We start from the raw sequence: 15,066 nt of genomic DNA on the forward strand, positions 1-15,066 counted from the left end.
GAAGAAAGCTGGCACACTGTTGGGTGTTTTGCACACTTGCCTTTTTTTTTTTTCAGAAGATAGCATGTTAGTTACTTAAAGCACTGTTTACATAGAGGAACATACTTAGAAGTGGGTATGCTGAACATTAGCCCATAGCAGGTATTAAATACATACAAAAGCTATAAATGTTTGATCCAATTCCAGTAACTGGCATCAACCAACCCACATGTCTACATCAGAATATTACTTCTAGTTCAGATTAAGAAAACCCACTCATGCCAATGCATCTGTATGGAGCCAGGGAGAGCTGCAGCACTCCAAATTATCACTCTCCATGTATGCCCTCGAGGCTTGCTCTGGGGAGATCAATGTCAATGTTAGGAGTACATGATACCTCACATTCTGATAGTGCTAAAAACCACAAGGTATGTTTAAGAAGGATGGAAATGTTGTGAGATTCCTTCCCTGGGCTTCTCATTTCCACCATTCTAAAGACAAAGGAGTCAATTATTCCACTCCTTGATGTACATGACATCTTTATCCAAAGAACATTAAAGCCCCATCTGCTAAAGCATGGTTCCATTGAAACCACACAGTGTCTCTCAGGAAAAGATTCCCTCTGAAAAACAAAAGGGAGAATTCTGAATGACTGACAAAAATTGTCCCAGATCGTCTCCCACACTCTGCTTTTCCAAAATGCACCTGTGCAGTCTCTGCAAGAATCTTGCTCTTCGCATGCAACAATTTACGCACTTTAAAAGGTCTGGCACACGCATCTTAACTGCAAACTCTGGCTGTAATTTATTTTGAGTCTTCATACTTGCCTGTAGGCCGCTGGCATATACCCAAGAAGTGCCTGTCAGCACAAGCAGTGAAATTCCATGTTCCAACATACTGTGATTTGGGATCATTGAGGATTACACCACACTGATTGTTAAACTCTTCATCAAAAAGCTGAAAACCAGAAATATGCTTATCGGACTCAAATAAGGCATAAACATACTTGTGTAGAGAAGGAGAAGTAAAATGAGGCCAGGAGAACCTGAGCTGTCTGAACTTGTTTAAGCAGCTTCAAAGGAGTGGTGCAACACAGCTTACCCATTATACAAACACTACCAGGTGTCCAGACTAAAAAAGAATTCACAAGATAAATACAGGGGTGAATATTAAATGAAATTATTTAATGCTTCAAATAAATCTTGTTTGTGGGTGTGATTTGATTACATTTATTATGCTTCACCTTGGGTTGAGCAGTGAGCAAAATACCAATATACAGTGGTTTACAGATACCGTCTAAGCGTAACTGAATCAAGTATTATTGATGACATCTTTTTGATGACTGCTTTCATGTAGGCTTTAAATTGCAAATAAAAGTTCCAGAAGAGTTGTTAAATAGTTGTTCCTGTTTTTTTATTTCATCCTTTGGTGTTTCATAACTCAGTTCAGATGTTATAATCCAAACAAAGGTAACCAGAACTCCATTACTGTCAGTCACCTTGTTTGACACTTAAAAACTGGGGGATTTGATCTGTTACATATTTTTTGACTTTTTTTTTAAATACAGGCAATATTCCAAAGTTAATTACTCAATGTTCAAGAGAAGTCAAAAGTCAGAACTTACGTCCAGTGGAATTTTCCTTAATCTTCCTGTCAGTAGTGGGTGAAAGTTACTATATAACAGTCTACTCTCATCTATCCATTTGTTTTCCCTTGTGCTGAACAGAAACTGCAAACCAATCCAAATGTCTTTTGGCATACCAGGAAGCAAGGATGTTATATAATCTGTTGGGCAGAACAGTAAATGTACATATTGTGGTTCAGACAACAACAGTAAACATCTGAAAAAACACTTCACATAACTGAGATAATGCACCCCTCATTTGTATTAACTGTATTTTCCCAGCCCTTTATGACTGCCAAATGCTCATTATCCTTTCCTTCCAAAAGATAACACCTTTCATGTTGATTTTATCTGAAAGGAGTAGACTATCGGTATTTGTCCTCCAAATTCGCAGCTGAGCAGCAGGTAGTGGATTTAACCTGTTTCCCTGCCCCCTACTTTGTGTTCTTGCACCTACATCCAAATTTCAAAAGCTGCTTTTCTACAGGTCTGCGAGATCTTTTGTCTCCGTGCAGAGATAATTGAAGAACTCCCTCATGCCCTCTTAGAATTGATGGACAAGTTTTATCTCCCATCTTCCCCTCCTACTTCTGTATACCATACATCAGAACTGCTCCTTAGATCCTGGCAGAGTTTGCCAGAGAAAGCAGGACAGGACAAAGAAAGTCAGGTTTAGTTGGAAAAAAATTCAGACCGGAAAACCTGAAATCAGACCCCTCTTGGAGAGCATTCTGGCACAAAACAATGGGCTTCGGTCACCCCCCAGGCACCAAAGGCATTCATTGAGCTCGTCTAGATGAGGAAGACAAATTAAAGCTATGTCATTAGCTACTGCTGACTTGTCTTAACTATTGGCAACATGCCAGACTAGCCTCAGCTTATTTTCTGAGTTAGACAAAGCCATCAAAGATTTACATGTCAGAGCTAGCCAGCCTCCTAATGCCACTGGGAAACACAGAAGCAGCCTATGGAAAGAGGCATGCCTCTTTAAGAGGACTCCCTCCTCTCCATATCGGTGGCCTCCACTACAGGGCAGAAAGAAAAACAAACAAGAAACAATAACAAAGACTTCCAAATGCAGCAAACTAGACAAAAGATCACGCTAAATAACATTTCAGAATGGCTGCGCTTTTGCAATCTTAAAAGCATCCAAAACCGCGCAAGTCTCAGACATGTATATTCCTGTAACCCTATTCTTCCCAAATAACAGCAGTAAAAACAAACTACCACTCAGCTGCTGCCTGCAGATACACTAGTGGCATCCCTAGTCCACTTTCAATATTCTATTTGGCAAGAGGTTATTTGCTTATAAAGAAAATATGCACTGTGCACATTGCAGAATTCCACTGAGCTACTTCAGATACAGCTGCAGAGAACTGTGTTTGCCATCTCAGCCCCGCACAGACAATTGAGCTTGTCTTGGAAGCAGCTCCTCAGGTAGTTTTCACAGTGCAAAGTATACAGTCTCAGTTATGTTTTAATTTGCAAAGCAAATAATGGGAATTCTTCATTCAGTGGTGACTCTTCTATTCTCAACCCTTAATGCAAGGTTTTACAATTTTTTCTTCATATAATAGGTTGAGATCATACAGAGAAGCTGCTCTTCGAACTGCCTCAAATGTTTGCTGGCTGCATTTCCATGTTATGTTTCCAGTGATGTAAATGATAGACAACATATTTATAACTGGTCTTGGATTTTTAGAATGCTCACAGTATGCCTGTACAATCATAGAATCATTTTGGTTGGAAGAGACCCTCAGGATCATCGAGTCCAACCATAACCTAACCGAACTGTAGCACTAAACCATATCCCTAAGAACCTCGTCTAAATGCCTTTTAAATACCTCCAGGCATGGTGACTCCACCACTTCATTGCGCAGCCTGTTCCAATGCCTGACAACCCTTTCCGTGAAGAATTTTTTTCCTAATCTCCAATCTAAACCTCCCCTGGTGCAACTTGAGGCCATTTCCTCTTGTCCTACTTGCTACTTAGGAAAAGAGACCAACACCCTCAATGCTACAACCTCCTTTCAGGTAGTTGTACACAGCAATAAGATCTCTCCTCAGCCTCCTTTTCTCCAGGCTAAACAGCCCCAGTTCCCTCAGCTGCTCCTCATCAGACTTGTGCTCCAGGCCCCTCAACAGCTTCATCACCCTCCTCTGAACTCTCTTCAGCACCTCAATGTCTTTCCTGTAGTGAGAGGCCCAAAACTGAACATAGTATTCAAGGTGGGGCCTCACCAGTGCCAAGTACAGTGGCACAATCACTCCTCTAGTCCTGCTGGCACACTATTTCTGATACAAGCCAGGATGCTGTTGGCCTTTTTGGCCACCTGGGCACACAGCTGGCTCATATTCAGCCAGCTGTCAATCCATACCCCCAGATCCCTCTCTGCCAGGCAGCTTTCCAGCCACTCTTCCCCGAGCCTGTAGTGCTACCTGGGGTTGTTGTGACCCAAGTACAGGACCCAGCACGTGGTCTTGTTAAACCTCATACCATTGGATTCAGTCCAACAATCCAGCCAATCCAGATCCCTCTGTATGGTCATCCTACCCTCCAGCAGATCAACACTCCCATCCAATTTTGTGTCATCTGCAAATTTACTAAGGGTGCATTCAATCCCCGCATCCAGATCATTGATAGAGATTAAACAGAATTGGCCTCAATACTGAGCCCTGTGGAACACCACTCGTGACCGGGCACCAACTGGATTTGACTCCATTCACCACTACTCTTTGGGCCTGGCCATCCAGCCAGTTCTTCATCCATCACAGAGTACACCCATCCAGGCCATGAGCTGCCAGCTTCTCCCGGAGAATGCTGTGGGATACAGTGTCAAAGGCCTTACTGAAGTCTAAGTACACAACATCCACGGCCTTTCCTTCATTTACTAGGTGGGTCACCTTGTTATAGAAGGAGATCGGGTTTGTCAAACAGGACCTGCCTTCCATAAACCCGTGTTGACTGGGTCTGATCACATGGCTTCCTTGTATGTGCTGTGTGATGTCACTCGGTCATCTGTTCCATGACCTTCCCCAGCACTGAGGTCAGACTGACAGGCCTGTAGTTCCCCAGATCCTCCTTCCGGCCCTTTGTGTAGATGGGCATCACATTTGCCAACTTCCAGTCAACTGGGACCTCCCCAGTTAGCCAAGACTGCTGATAGATAATGGAAGGTGGCTTAGTGATCACCTCCGCCAGCTACCTCAGCACTCTTGGATGTATGCCACCTGGCCGCATAGACTCGTGGGTGTTCAAGTGGTGTAGCAGGTCACAAACCATTTCCCCTTAGATTACTGGGGCTTCATTCTGCTCCCCATCCCTGTCTTCTGACTCAGGGGGCTGGGTGCCCCCTAGCCCCCTGGGCTAGATAATCAAGTGATTTTATGCTCAAGTTCTTAAGCAGAACTATACTCAATTTGGAAGAGAAGCTGTGTACTAAAAGTGTCCCCAGTTCACCATCGTACCTTGCTCAGCTTGATTTGAAATAGATGGAAGAGAGCCTCCAAAAGTTACACACTTTTCATTAGCTGCATTAAATGTTAAATATTCAGGTTTCATCTTTAGAAAACACTGCAAAATAAACATAATGAAACTGATTTTCATCATACCATTGCTTCCTAAGAAATAGCTCATAAAAAAAGGGTTCTTAAACCAGCCTTAAAAACTCACTTATTTCCTGCAATGAAATATAGTTCTTTTTCTCAGCAAGCAAGGGAACTGATACTAGCTGTATGCATTTCTTATTAGATTCAACAGAACAGCTAAATATAAAATGATGAATAATTCCACTGAATAACTGCTCACTCACCAAGGATTAGAATTCAGTAATTTTGAATTGGCTACATCAGGATCACATACTGTTTTAAGAATGAGAATTCATACACGAACTCTAAAGTCAGACAGGGTTGGGCCAGGAACCTGTATTCTAACACATTACCTTCTGGGAGAAACTACATAGGAACTCAAAGCGTATATTCTGCAATGATGTGAAGTAAATTTGCAAACCTTGGCACCATGTAACGTGCAGATTTGATGCACACTCCTTATGTACAGAATAATGGCAGGCCAAACAATAGGAATCTGTCTCACTAAGACTAGATGATTGCCTTAAAACATAGTACTGAAATACACTATACTATGGCTTCTGACCTCTGTTGGTTCATTCTTAAAAGCTGCTTCTAATTCTAGAGTTAAGTCCTTAAGGCACCTTTGGAAGCAGAGTGTCTGCCAGCTTGCTGCCTGCCTCTGATCACTCAGTGAGAGAATTAAGATGCTTCTGCCACAGAAACCTCATCCTCTCTCTTTCTAATCCTTCTCTCCCTTCAAAGCAGAGCCCAAGATTAGGCAATACAACCAATGTTCTTGGACCTAAACATGTGGTGATGGGAAAGCAAAGAACTGAAAATTACTGTTTTGAAATGGAGAAACCATCAAACCTCAATAAGAGACAGAGAAGTGGGAGAGATTATTTTAACCACTGGATATAGTTTTCAAAAGCCATTTCCCCGTTCATTCCTAAACACCAGCGCTACTTCCTCACCTCTTTCAGGAGGGCACTCCAGCTTACTGGACTATGAAAAATAGATAAGAATGATTGGTCTTTATTATTAATATCTCTGTACCTTGTTTCGGAACTGCTGCCAACCTTTAGGGCAACCTCCTCTGACTGGGCGGTAACTGGGATCATGTTTCTCTAGCAAGGAGGCATTATTTTTTTCACAGATGAAGGGCAGTTTCACGTTACAGTTAACTGGGTAATCTGCAGAAATAGAAGTTTTAAAAAACAATTATGGTAATGCCTATCACGTTCCAATTGCCATCCATACTTAATGACATGACAAATATCGATCTGAAGTCCTTTTCAAGGCAACTTCAGTGAAGTACTATGCAATTTAAAGCATTGAAAATAATAGTGGAGCAAAAGACAAACATAAATTATTCATATCAGACAGTAATATAATGTTCCTAAAGATCCAGAGTCTGATCTCTTACTTCCAGTAGTAACATTCATATAGGCAGAGATAACTTCAAACAGAAAAATCATTAAATTAGAATTTGTGTGTGAGGACTAATTTCATATTCTGGCATAGAGGGTGTGTGACCTAAAGGTCATTAAAGCCAAACATCTATATGGAGAGCATCTGGCCTGTACTGCTTTACATTGACTCCTACAGTAACTGGACTGGCTTCCTAGTCAAGAGCAATTTTTAGCTAATAGGGAGGAAAACAGGTGAGCAGCATACAATAAAATAATGGGGAAAACGTGCTTTAAAGTGGAAATGGTGGTAGACAGGAGGAACTGTTTTTTCTCTAGGGGGGTATACATTTTTCTCAATATAAAACAATGTTGAATAAAGGAAATAAGAAGCTTCAAGTACCACCAGGTGGCATTTCCATTACTTTGTGTACCTCTTCCAGTATGACTCCACTAGTCAATGAAATCTGTATCTCCAGATGCATATGCAGTTGCAAGTGTTTAGTCAAGCTCCTCTAAAGAAGACAACTCTAAGACTTAATTTCCAGAGCTCAGAGTACACAGTGTAAACACAAAAAAGTAACCATCAAAACTAGATTTCACCTCATTAACTTATGTTGCAAAAAGGAGTGACAATCAATCATAAAAAAATGTCACTTGAATTCAGGTTTGTCTCTGGTCATCAAGGAATACTATCATGGCTTCTACAATAAGGAAGAAATAAATGATTCAAAATTCAATTGGATTATCATGAAGAAGTCATTCACTCCTAATTCAATATAAATAAGCATTCAATATAAGAGCTTGGGCAGAACAGTTATTTTTTTTTTTTAATTACAATAATGTCAGCAAGGGGTGAAAAAATAAAAAGAACCTTACCTCTATACCAGTTCTTTCTAGAAACATACCAGCAATCCCTCAGGAATCGATCATTAAAGCGTGGAAATAACTGTAAACTGGATACAAACATTTCAGAGTCAATCTCCAAGCCAAAGTGATCTTCAAGGGAAAACTCTCATAGCAACAGAGCCAATGCAAGCAAAAATTTGGGCTGGTAACTGTCTGCAGGAGATGCCCTACACTGGAAACAACAGAGGAGGGGAAAAACTGGACTAGGAAAAAATATGTGGTAGGTTCCGTAGTTATGTACCATGCCCAAATTATCTTTGTTGAGGAGATGTGCAGAACGAGAGTAGCAGGTTATTATATTTATCAGCACACTGCAATCTCCGGCACATTGTCAAGACAAGTGAGGAGAATGGGCAATAACCCTGTTTTATTTTCAAAGTAGTATATTGCTGCAGTATTTTGGCAAGTGAAGCTTTTTCCTTGTAAGAAGCCCATGATCCTTCACCGCAGCCATGAAGGGCACGATGCAAGGTTTGCTGTGAGTCATCTCAGCTCTGCAGGGCTCTACTATAAGCCCTCCAAGACTCTGGCACTAAGAGTGATGCCTTAAACCAATTCCACATTCCCTGCTCTCAAGTGTTTCTCAGATGTCCTCAGAGCAAATAGACAAGGTTTTTTTCAGGTGGTTGTTGTTTTGTTTTACAGTTCCCCCATTATTAACAGAACACAGAAGTGGTCTTAAAGAATAATTTTTTAAAAAAAGTATTTTAAAGATCAATGGGATAAATTAGCTATTAGGACCACAAATTTCAAGGATTCACATGACAAGACTAAGATGTCAAAGCCCAATAACCTGAAATCTAGAGGCTCAAATAGACAGATAAATTATGAATTCAGTTATTTCTAAGTTATTAAATTTTTGATGACAACACTTCTAATGGGAATAGAACTCAGAATTTGGCAGCTAATCAGATTTTTCAACAATAATTTGAAATATACCCACTTTCTAATTGTAAACACATACTGTCTTAGCCACTATTTGCACGGTTCTACTCTCTCTGGTTTATGTACTCCACGGTCAAAGTTTTGCACGGCAAGAATACGTCCAGGTACATGTAAACAAAACCAGAGAACAGAGATCACTGAATAATTCTGAATTATTTTCTAGCTTAGTTCAAGTTATTTATCTTACTTCTTTGGGATCATACAGAAGAAGTAGCCTTTTACAAATCTGGGGATAAAATATTTTCCTTTGGAAACCATTCTAGTTAACTATATTCCTAAAAAGCACATCAAAAAAAGCTTACAATAAAGCATCTCATAATTACTCTACATACGGTGAATGATAGCTGTAGCCATAATCAATAAACTTCAGCCACCACTTCTGTTCGCTGTTTGATAACTGTGAAAATAAAAAAAAAAAAGTGTATTTTACAACCCAGAGAGAAAGAGTTCCAGAATCTACCAGGGGTAAATCAACGACAAAATCAATTTTGATGTAAAATGTTTCTAAAACATGCAGGAATTACTACTCCTCAGCAACAGGAAAGGATAGAGTTCAAGACTCATGCTATGTAGATGAAACTCTGTACCTACTAGAAGAAAAAGCTCAGGTTTTCCAGTGTGCTGCATAAAGCTACAGGAAATCTTGCAACACTGTCTTAAGTGTGTGGTAGATACAACACTCCCACAAAATTCATAGCAGGAACTCTACCAGAAACCCAGGACACAGCTGCAAGCTGCCTAAAGCTGATGTGACTCCACAGGACCTCCCTTCCTTAGAACAATCCTGTTCTTCCAGCAGAGAGCCTAACAATCAATAGTTGATGAAAAGGCCAGAGATTTAGCAGGTCAAATCCTCCCCTTGGAATTTCTCCTTCCAGGTAGCTTGTCAAGAGAAATTTCATGAAGAGAGCTTGCAAGCTGCTAATTTCAGAAAGTTGTGTTGTCTCACAAGCAGTAAGAGAGGTGCTGAAACTTGAAATGCTTTGGTAAGATTCCTTAAACAAATGTACTTTCATGATATGAACACCACAAACCTGTCAGTGAAGGTTAGCAGACCATCATGCATTTCTGTTTAAATTCTCTCATTAGGGGAAAAATGATGTGCTGTCCCACACACAAACCAAGAACTGGCACAACTGTTAGTGAAGTATTTGCAGACAACAGGATGCTTACACGACAGTCCTATTATGACACTCCTTACATTTGGAAGCGTTGGTGCTTTTTTTGGTTGTTGTTGGGTTTTTTGCTTGTTCGTTTTTGTTTTGTGGCTGTGATGTTGTTTTTCATGTTGTTAAGACTACTTCCAAATTTAAAAGTTCTTTTACAAGACGGACATTAAAATAATTCTCTTTCAATTAATCATTTCCTTTTAAATACAATTTAAAACTATTAAGGCCAACAGGAGTAGGAAAGAAATTAAGGATTAACATTTTCTTATATTGTGAAAACTGGCAAGAAAAGTTCTCTACAGCGGAATGTACCTGTTAAACAGATTACACCTCCTTACCTTTTCTATTTGAGATAGTATTGTCCTGAGTTTGAGGTAAGACTCCACAGAGGCTAAATCACTATCATTTTTTTGACAGTAGAAAGTAGCTTCCTGGAAGCTTAGGTTTTTATCTGGTACAAACCACAGCTCTGCTCCGTCAACAACGAGTGGGGGTCCATGAACTCCAATTTCATCTATGCAGAAGAAACATCACATGCATAAGAAATCAATTCTGAAAAATACATCCTTTCTTTTTCTGAATGTAATAAGAAATTTCAGTTTGACACAGGGAAGATCCAACACTCCTTCTTGCCTTCTGAGCTCTCTCAGAATCAAATTCTATCAGCCATGTCCTTTGCTGGTATCAAACAGCTATTACAGTAAGTAATGTAACAAAACTCATAAAAGACAGAGAGTATTAACTGTATACACATATCAGAAGAATATGCAAAAAATCCATTTACCTGGTATATACCACTCAGGTGTCTTTGGAGTGCTACCTGTCCAGAGGAGAAAAAAAAAAAGGAACAGTCACTTCAAGTTCACCTTCTAACAAGACTGTGGTCACCAATAATGGAAGTGATGTACTGCACTCATGCTTCTCAGCATGCATGATGGAAAAAGAAAAAAAAAAAAAAAAAAAGAAGGAAATCACACAGAGGTTTAGTAGTATGAAATAATCTGACAAAAAGCTAATGGGAGTTTTGCATATCTCAGTCTTACACATCTGTTTGTTTTTTCTCCCAGGAAGAATACGAGCATCAAAGTAGTATATCTACCACTATCTCTCCACAAGAAAGTTTCATCCTCAAAAACCCTTTTAATGAACAACCAAAATATAAAAGTCTACTGGATTGCAACACTCTTCATACTGTATGGAAACTTCTGGATCTGTGCAGATACGCCATGCCATTCTTTTGTATTCCCACTCCTGTATCACTGCCATGTCGAGCTAGTACACCAGTTTTACCAGAAGGCAGCTAATTCACCTAAGGCTGAAGCAAACTGTACACCCAAGATGTCTGTGGTCATTTAGTTACAAATATCACTAAGAAAGACTAAGCCAAGAAATGCTGCAATTTGTTGGCTAATATAAAGTCACTTGTTCTTTCATGATACAAGAAAGAATATGGGAGCACTGAGACTGCATCCTCCTCATGGTCATTTTCTGATCTATCTTTGAGTATCCTAAGGGCACATCTGTATGTGAAATAGGTGAGGCATCTCATGTACTGACATCTTAACAGTTCAGAGAAGAAAATGTAAAATATTTTTTGCAAAGTTTCTGTATTACAAGGGCAATAGTGACAACTCAGTGGTAATACATAATAAACTCTTTTATATGAATAAATGGATGTCAGTGCAGTTTACCTTTTGTTATCTGGCAGACCCATTCAAGTTTAGCTTCACAATCAAAAGGCTTGAAGTAAAATTCCAGGTCTCTGCCTTCATGGAAATAAAATCTCCAAAATGATCTCCGTGAAAACTGAGAGGTCTATAAAAAAGTAGGCACAGAGAACTGAGTTAGTACAGCACGGGCCTCCAAAATGTGAAAAGAAACTATTAAAAAGGTACTTTGGCAAAAGTATGCGTTACTGTGGTGTTAGTCCTACACAACTTACTCTGCAAAAATGAGCAGATACAACTGTAACTCTTCAACTGTAACCCTCCATGCTAGCCAAGCTTGTGAACCAATTAAATGAAGGGCTTAAGGTAAGTCTACAAACAGAAATCTCTTCTTGCAATGTTGTTTCTTTGCTTTTTTGTAGCACACAGGATCTCCTTGATGCTTATTATTGAATTATCTGTTGAAACTTTTTTTTGCCCTGAAATGATTCTCATTTCTGCTCAAAAGAAGCAACCATCTGCACTGGTACAGAAATAATCCTTATTGTATAAGATTATATCTTACAATCAAACTTAAAATCTGACTTCACTCTTGCGAATCTCTCCAATAAGGAGAACTGCAGTGAAAGAATATGCCTATACCTAGCAGGCAGGGGAGGGAGGTCGTTATATTTACAGTGTCCCTTTGAAACTGCTCCCCTCTTGTCTAAAATGTTTAGTAGCTTAATGCTGACAGCTTCTCAGCCTGGGGTCATGAACACAGGAAAAGAGAATGAGCGGAAATGGCTGTGAACAGAAGCAGAGGGATGCAACCGTCCCTTCCTTCAATAAATCATAAAAGCAGAGGTGGTTCTAATTGGGTTAAAAGAAGGATGGTATTTGAATGATCTCATAAAAAGTCAGGTGATGCTTCAGAAAACCTAAATGCCATTTTAAAACTCCTGACATCAAGACTAAATTAAGCAATGAAGAATATAATTGGGAATTAAGCAAAGGCCTGACATTTTGAATTAGAAACCAACACACCACTTACAGGCTATTTCACAAGTAAACAAGGAAATACACACAAACACACAGTCTATCCTGGCTACTGCATTCCCCTGCTTTAGGTTTCAAACATTTTCCTAATTTGCAGTTCACTAAAATTAATCTAGATTTTAAAAGTTACTGGTAGAGCTCTGTTTGCTTTTCTGTTTTAGACTCCACATTGGTATTATGTAACAGAGAATAGCATTGTTACTAAAATATTTTGTAGTTCAAAAGAAGTTTTATGAAAGGTTATCATTAGCGCAGTGTTTGGCTCATTAAAAAAACTGCTTAACTGTTATTACAAACCTTGAAACTAACCTTTAATGCAGCACAGTCTCTTGTGTCATATTCATCTTCCAGATAATCAAGTGGCATAACACTAGTTACCTGCAAGATGAAAGAACAATTATTATTTATTATTATTTTTGCTGTGGTAATCCCCAGAGATAACCATTCAAACCTGGGATTCCATTATGTTTATCACTATTAAAATACATGAGTTAAATGGCAGTTACTGGATCAGTTTTGAGTCTGTGTACCTGTTATTATGGGGGGAGAGGGAAAGAACTCACAATTTCAGGCAAATAAATAAATTACAAAGAGGAAGATATTTTTGGAGGAGTCTGACATATCAAGGAGATGAACTGATAAACCCTCTCCTCTATTGTGGCATAAAGACATCTTGTTCTCTCCACTACCTCTTACATGTTTACTACTACATTTCTGTTAAAATATTTTAATGGAATAGAGACAGAAATCAGCTTAACCTTATTAAAAATATGTTTTTAATTGGAAGTCTGCCTGGACGGCAGCTCTTAAGTGCACAAACTTCTTCTGAATTATTCATCTGCTGAAGGATCTGCCATATTTTAATTAAAATATTTATAAATTTACTTTCAATCCAGCCCAAGCTGAAACAAATCAGGACATGACGTTTCCTGGTTAAAAGTTAACTTACAGGTTTATCATCACTCCACTGCCAGGTTCCCAAAGAATCTGGACTCCTCTTATTCATTCCAATCCATACCCATCTGTCATTGCTGTAAATAAACAAAATAAACTCTTAAGCCAAGAATATGGTTCAGCTCATTTAATAGAAAGACTGATCTATGGCTTTATTTATGATCAAGCAGAAAAACCAAAGGTCTACTACTGCAAGTTGTAGCAGTTTAAAGTGAAAATGGGTGTAAGGGCTAGCACCTCTTCTGCACTTTGCTTTAATATCTGTAACTTGTCTTTTCCTGGCCACAGAGAAAACTAAATAAATCAGAGAATTTCTTTTCTCACTTCCTCACCACTTCATCAGTTGTCACTTGATATAAAGGTCTCTTTTCTACACTTTTCTTCCAGAATTACACACACAGTGTTTCACTTGCTGCTCTTTCTTTTGTCCATCTCAGGTCATCCCTCTCTGCAACATCAGCTGAAATATACTGTTCCTCAAACCACATGAAAAATTCTTCTCATACAGAACAACTCGCTTCATATTTCCTTCACATTTGTCAGTGATATAAATAAATCAAGTGTGGGCAACATATTTCAGTTATACACCTTCATAAAAGAGACATAGACATAAATGAGCACACAACACCACTGACTCCAATGCTTGCACAAAAGAATGGCAATAGAAACCTTACTTCAATTTACAGCATTATAGTCAGAACTGTAAGTGGAATATGTCAAATCACAGGGTTAATTTTGTACTGCAACCTCTACTTCTCATAATATCAATTTTGTGCTAGGCACTGAAATTTACAATAATTCACTCCAGTCTGCTACTCTGCCTAAGAAAGGCAATAGACACTTTTCTGAATTATGGTATCAGTCGGAAGCAGCAGAGGGGGAAAAAACATGAGTCTTCTATGAAATCACAGACTGCGTGAAACCCTAATGCAACAGAGCTGTGGAAAAGGTGCTCCCATTGAGGTGGTCTGACAGCAACAGCGAAGTACTGATGCCACAGTACACGCCCCATGTAAAACCGTATCAGGAGTACTATTCCATAAATTCATGTTGCACCAAATACAGAGACAGAATACAAGACGTTTGAAAAATGAGAGTTTAGGTTCTTAACAATAATTGAGGATTGCCTTGTCTCGTCTTGACTAACAAAGACAGGGAAAGGATATAATTCCTTAAAATATTGTAGGAGACTAATACCCCAAGAAGAGGAGCTATTCGAGCTAAAAGGACATTGTGTCTGAAGGAACCACGACTCCAAAATAACTTTAGTCTGAAAACTGGAAAGAGATGTCTGACCAGCAGAAGTCAGAGTTTAGAAGAGGCTCCCAAAAAAGTAGTGCTGACAAACTTATCAAAGTGATTTTAAGACAGAACTTGAAAAGTTTATGAAAATAACTTTATTATGTTGAGGGATGGACTCAGACCCATGCTTACCTGCATAAGCCATATTACAAAAATCACAGGGCAGTCTTAAGAAATTACTTGGTAACTGTGCCACTACCTTTTTGCATACATCACCATAAAGATAATAAAATGAAGCCTGAAAGGGCCGACAGTGCAGCACCAACAACCAGCAGTTTAGCCCAAAGCGTGAGGGCTAAGTACACAAAATCCAAGGTCAACAGCATTTTATTTGGTAGGGTTCCCATCAGGAAGCAAAGCATCAGCCACCAACATTTTTTTTTTCCCCCTCAACTCCAGTATTAATTTTCTGACATTGGTGTGATAGGAGGCCTCTAAAAAGCCTAAATGTCCCATATCACTCCAGGAGGAAAAACTGTGAGCCAAATATTCACAGTTGT

At 39.2% G+C, this 15,066-nt stretch overlaps 1 protein-coding gene across 1 annotated transcript in view; it reads right to left on the reverse strand.

Annotated features, from left to right (window-relative positions):
• Positions 1-15,066, reverse strand: part of LY75 (lymphocyte antigen 75) — a 48,047-nt gene that overhangs the window by 15,221 nt on the left and 17,760 nt on the right. Inside the window, exons 14-24 of the mRNA XM_065840857.2 lie at positions 13,260-13,341; positions 12,620-12,688; positions 11,297-11,420; positions 10,390-10,425; positions 9,944-10,119; positions 8,769-8,833; positions 7,462-7,538; positions 6,230-6,366; positions 5,072-5,177; positions 1,604-1,764; positions 807-936 (exon numbers count right to left, since the gene is read on the reverse strand). Of these exons, the coding sequence (XP_065696929.1) occupies positions 807-936; positions 1,604-1,764; positions 5,072-5,177; positions 6,230-6,366; positions 7,462-7,538; positions 8,769-8,833; positions 9,944-10,119; positions 10,390-10,425; positions 11,297-11,420; positions 12,620-12,688; positions 13,260-13,341 (1,163 nt within the window). The remainder of the gene's footprint in view (positions 1-806; positions 937-1,603; positions 1,765-5,071; positions 5,178-6,229; positions 6,367-7,461; positions 7,539-8,768; positions 8,834-9,943; positions 10,120-10,389; positions 10,426-11,296; positions 11,421-12,619; positions 12,689-13,259; positions 13,342-15,066) is intronic.

This window comes from Patagioenas fasciata, chromosome 7 (assembly GCF_037038585.1).
Source record: "Patagioenas fasciata isolate bPatFas1 chromosome 7, bPatFas1.hap1, whole genome shotgun sequence".
Taxonomy (NCBI): Eukaryota; Metazoa; Chordata; class Aves; order Columbiformes; family Columbidae; genus Patagioenas; species Patagioenas fasciata.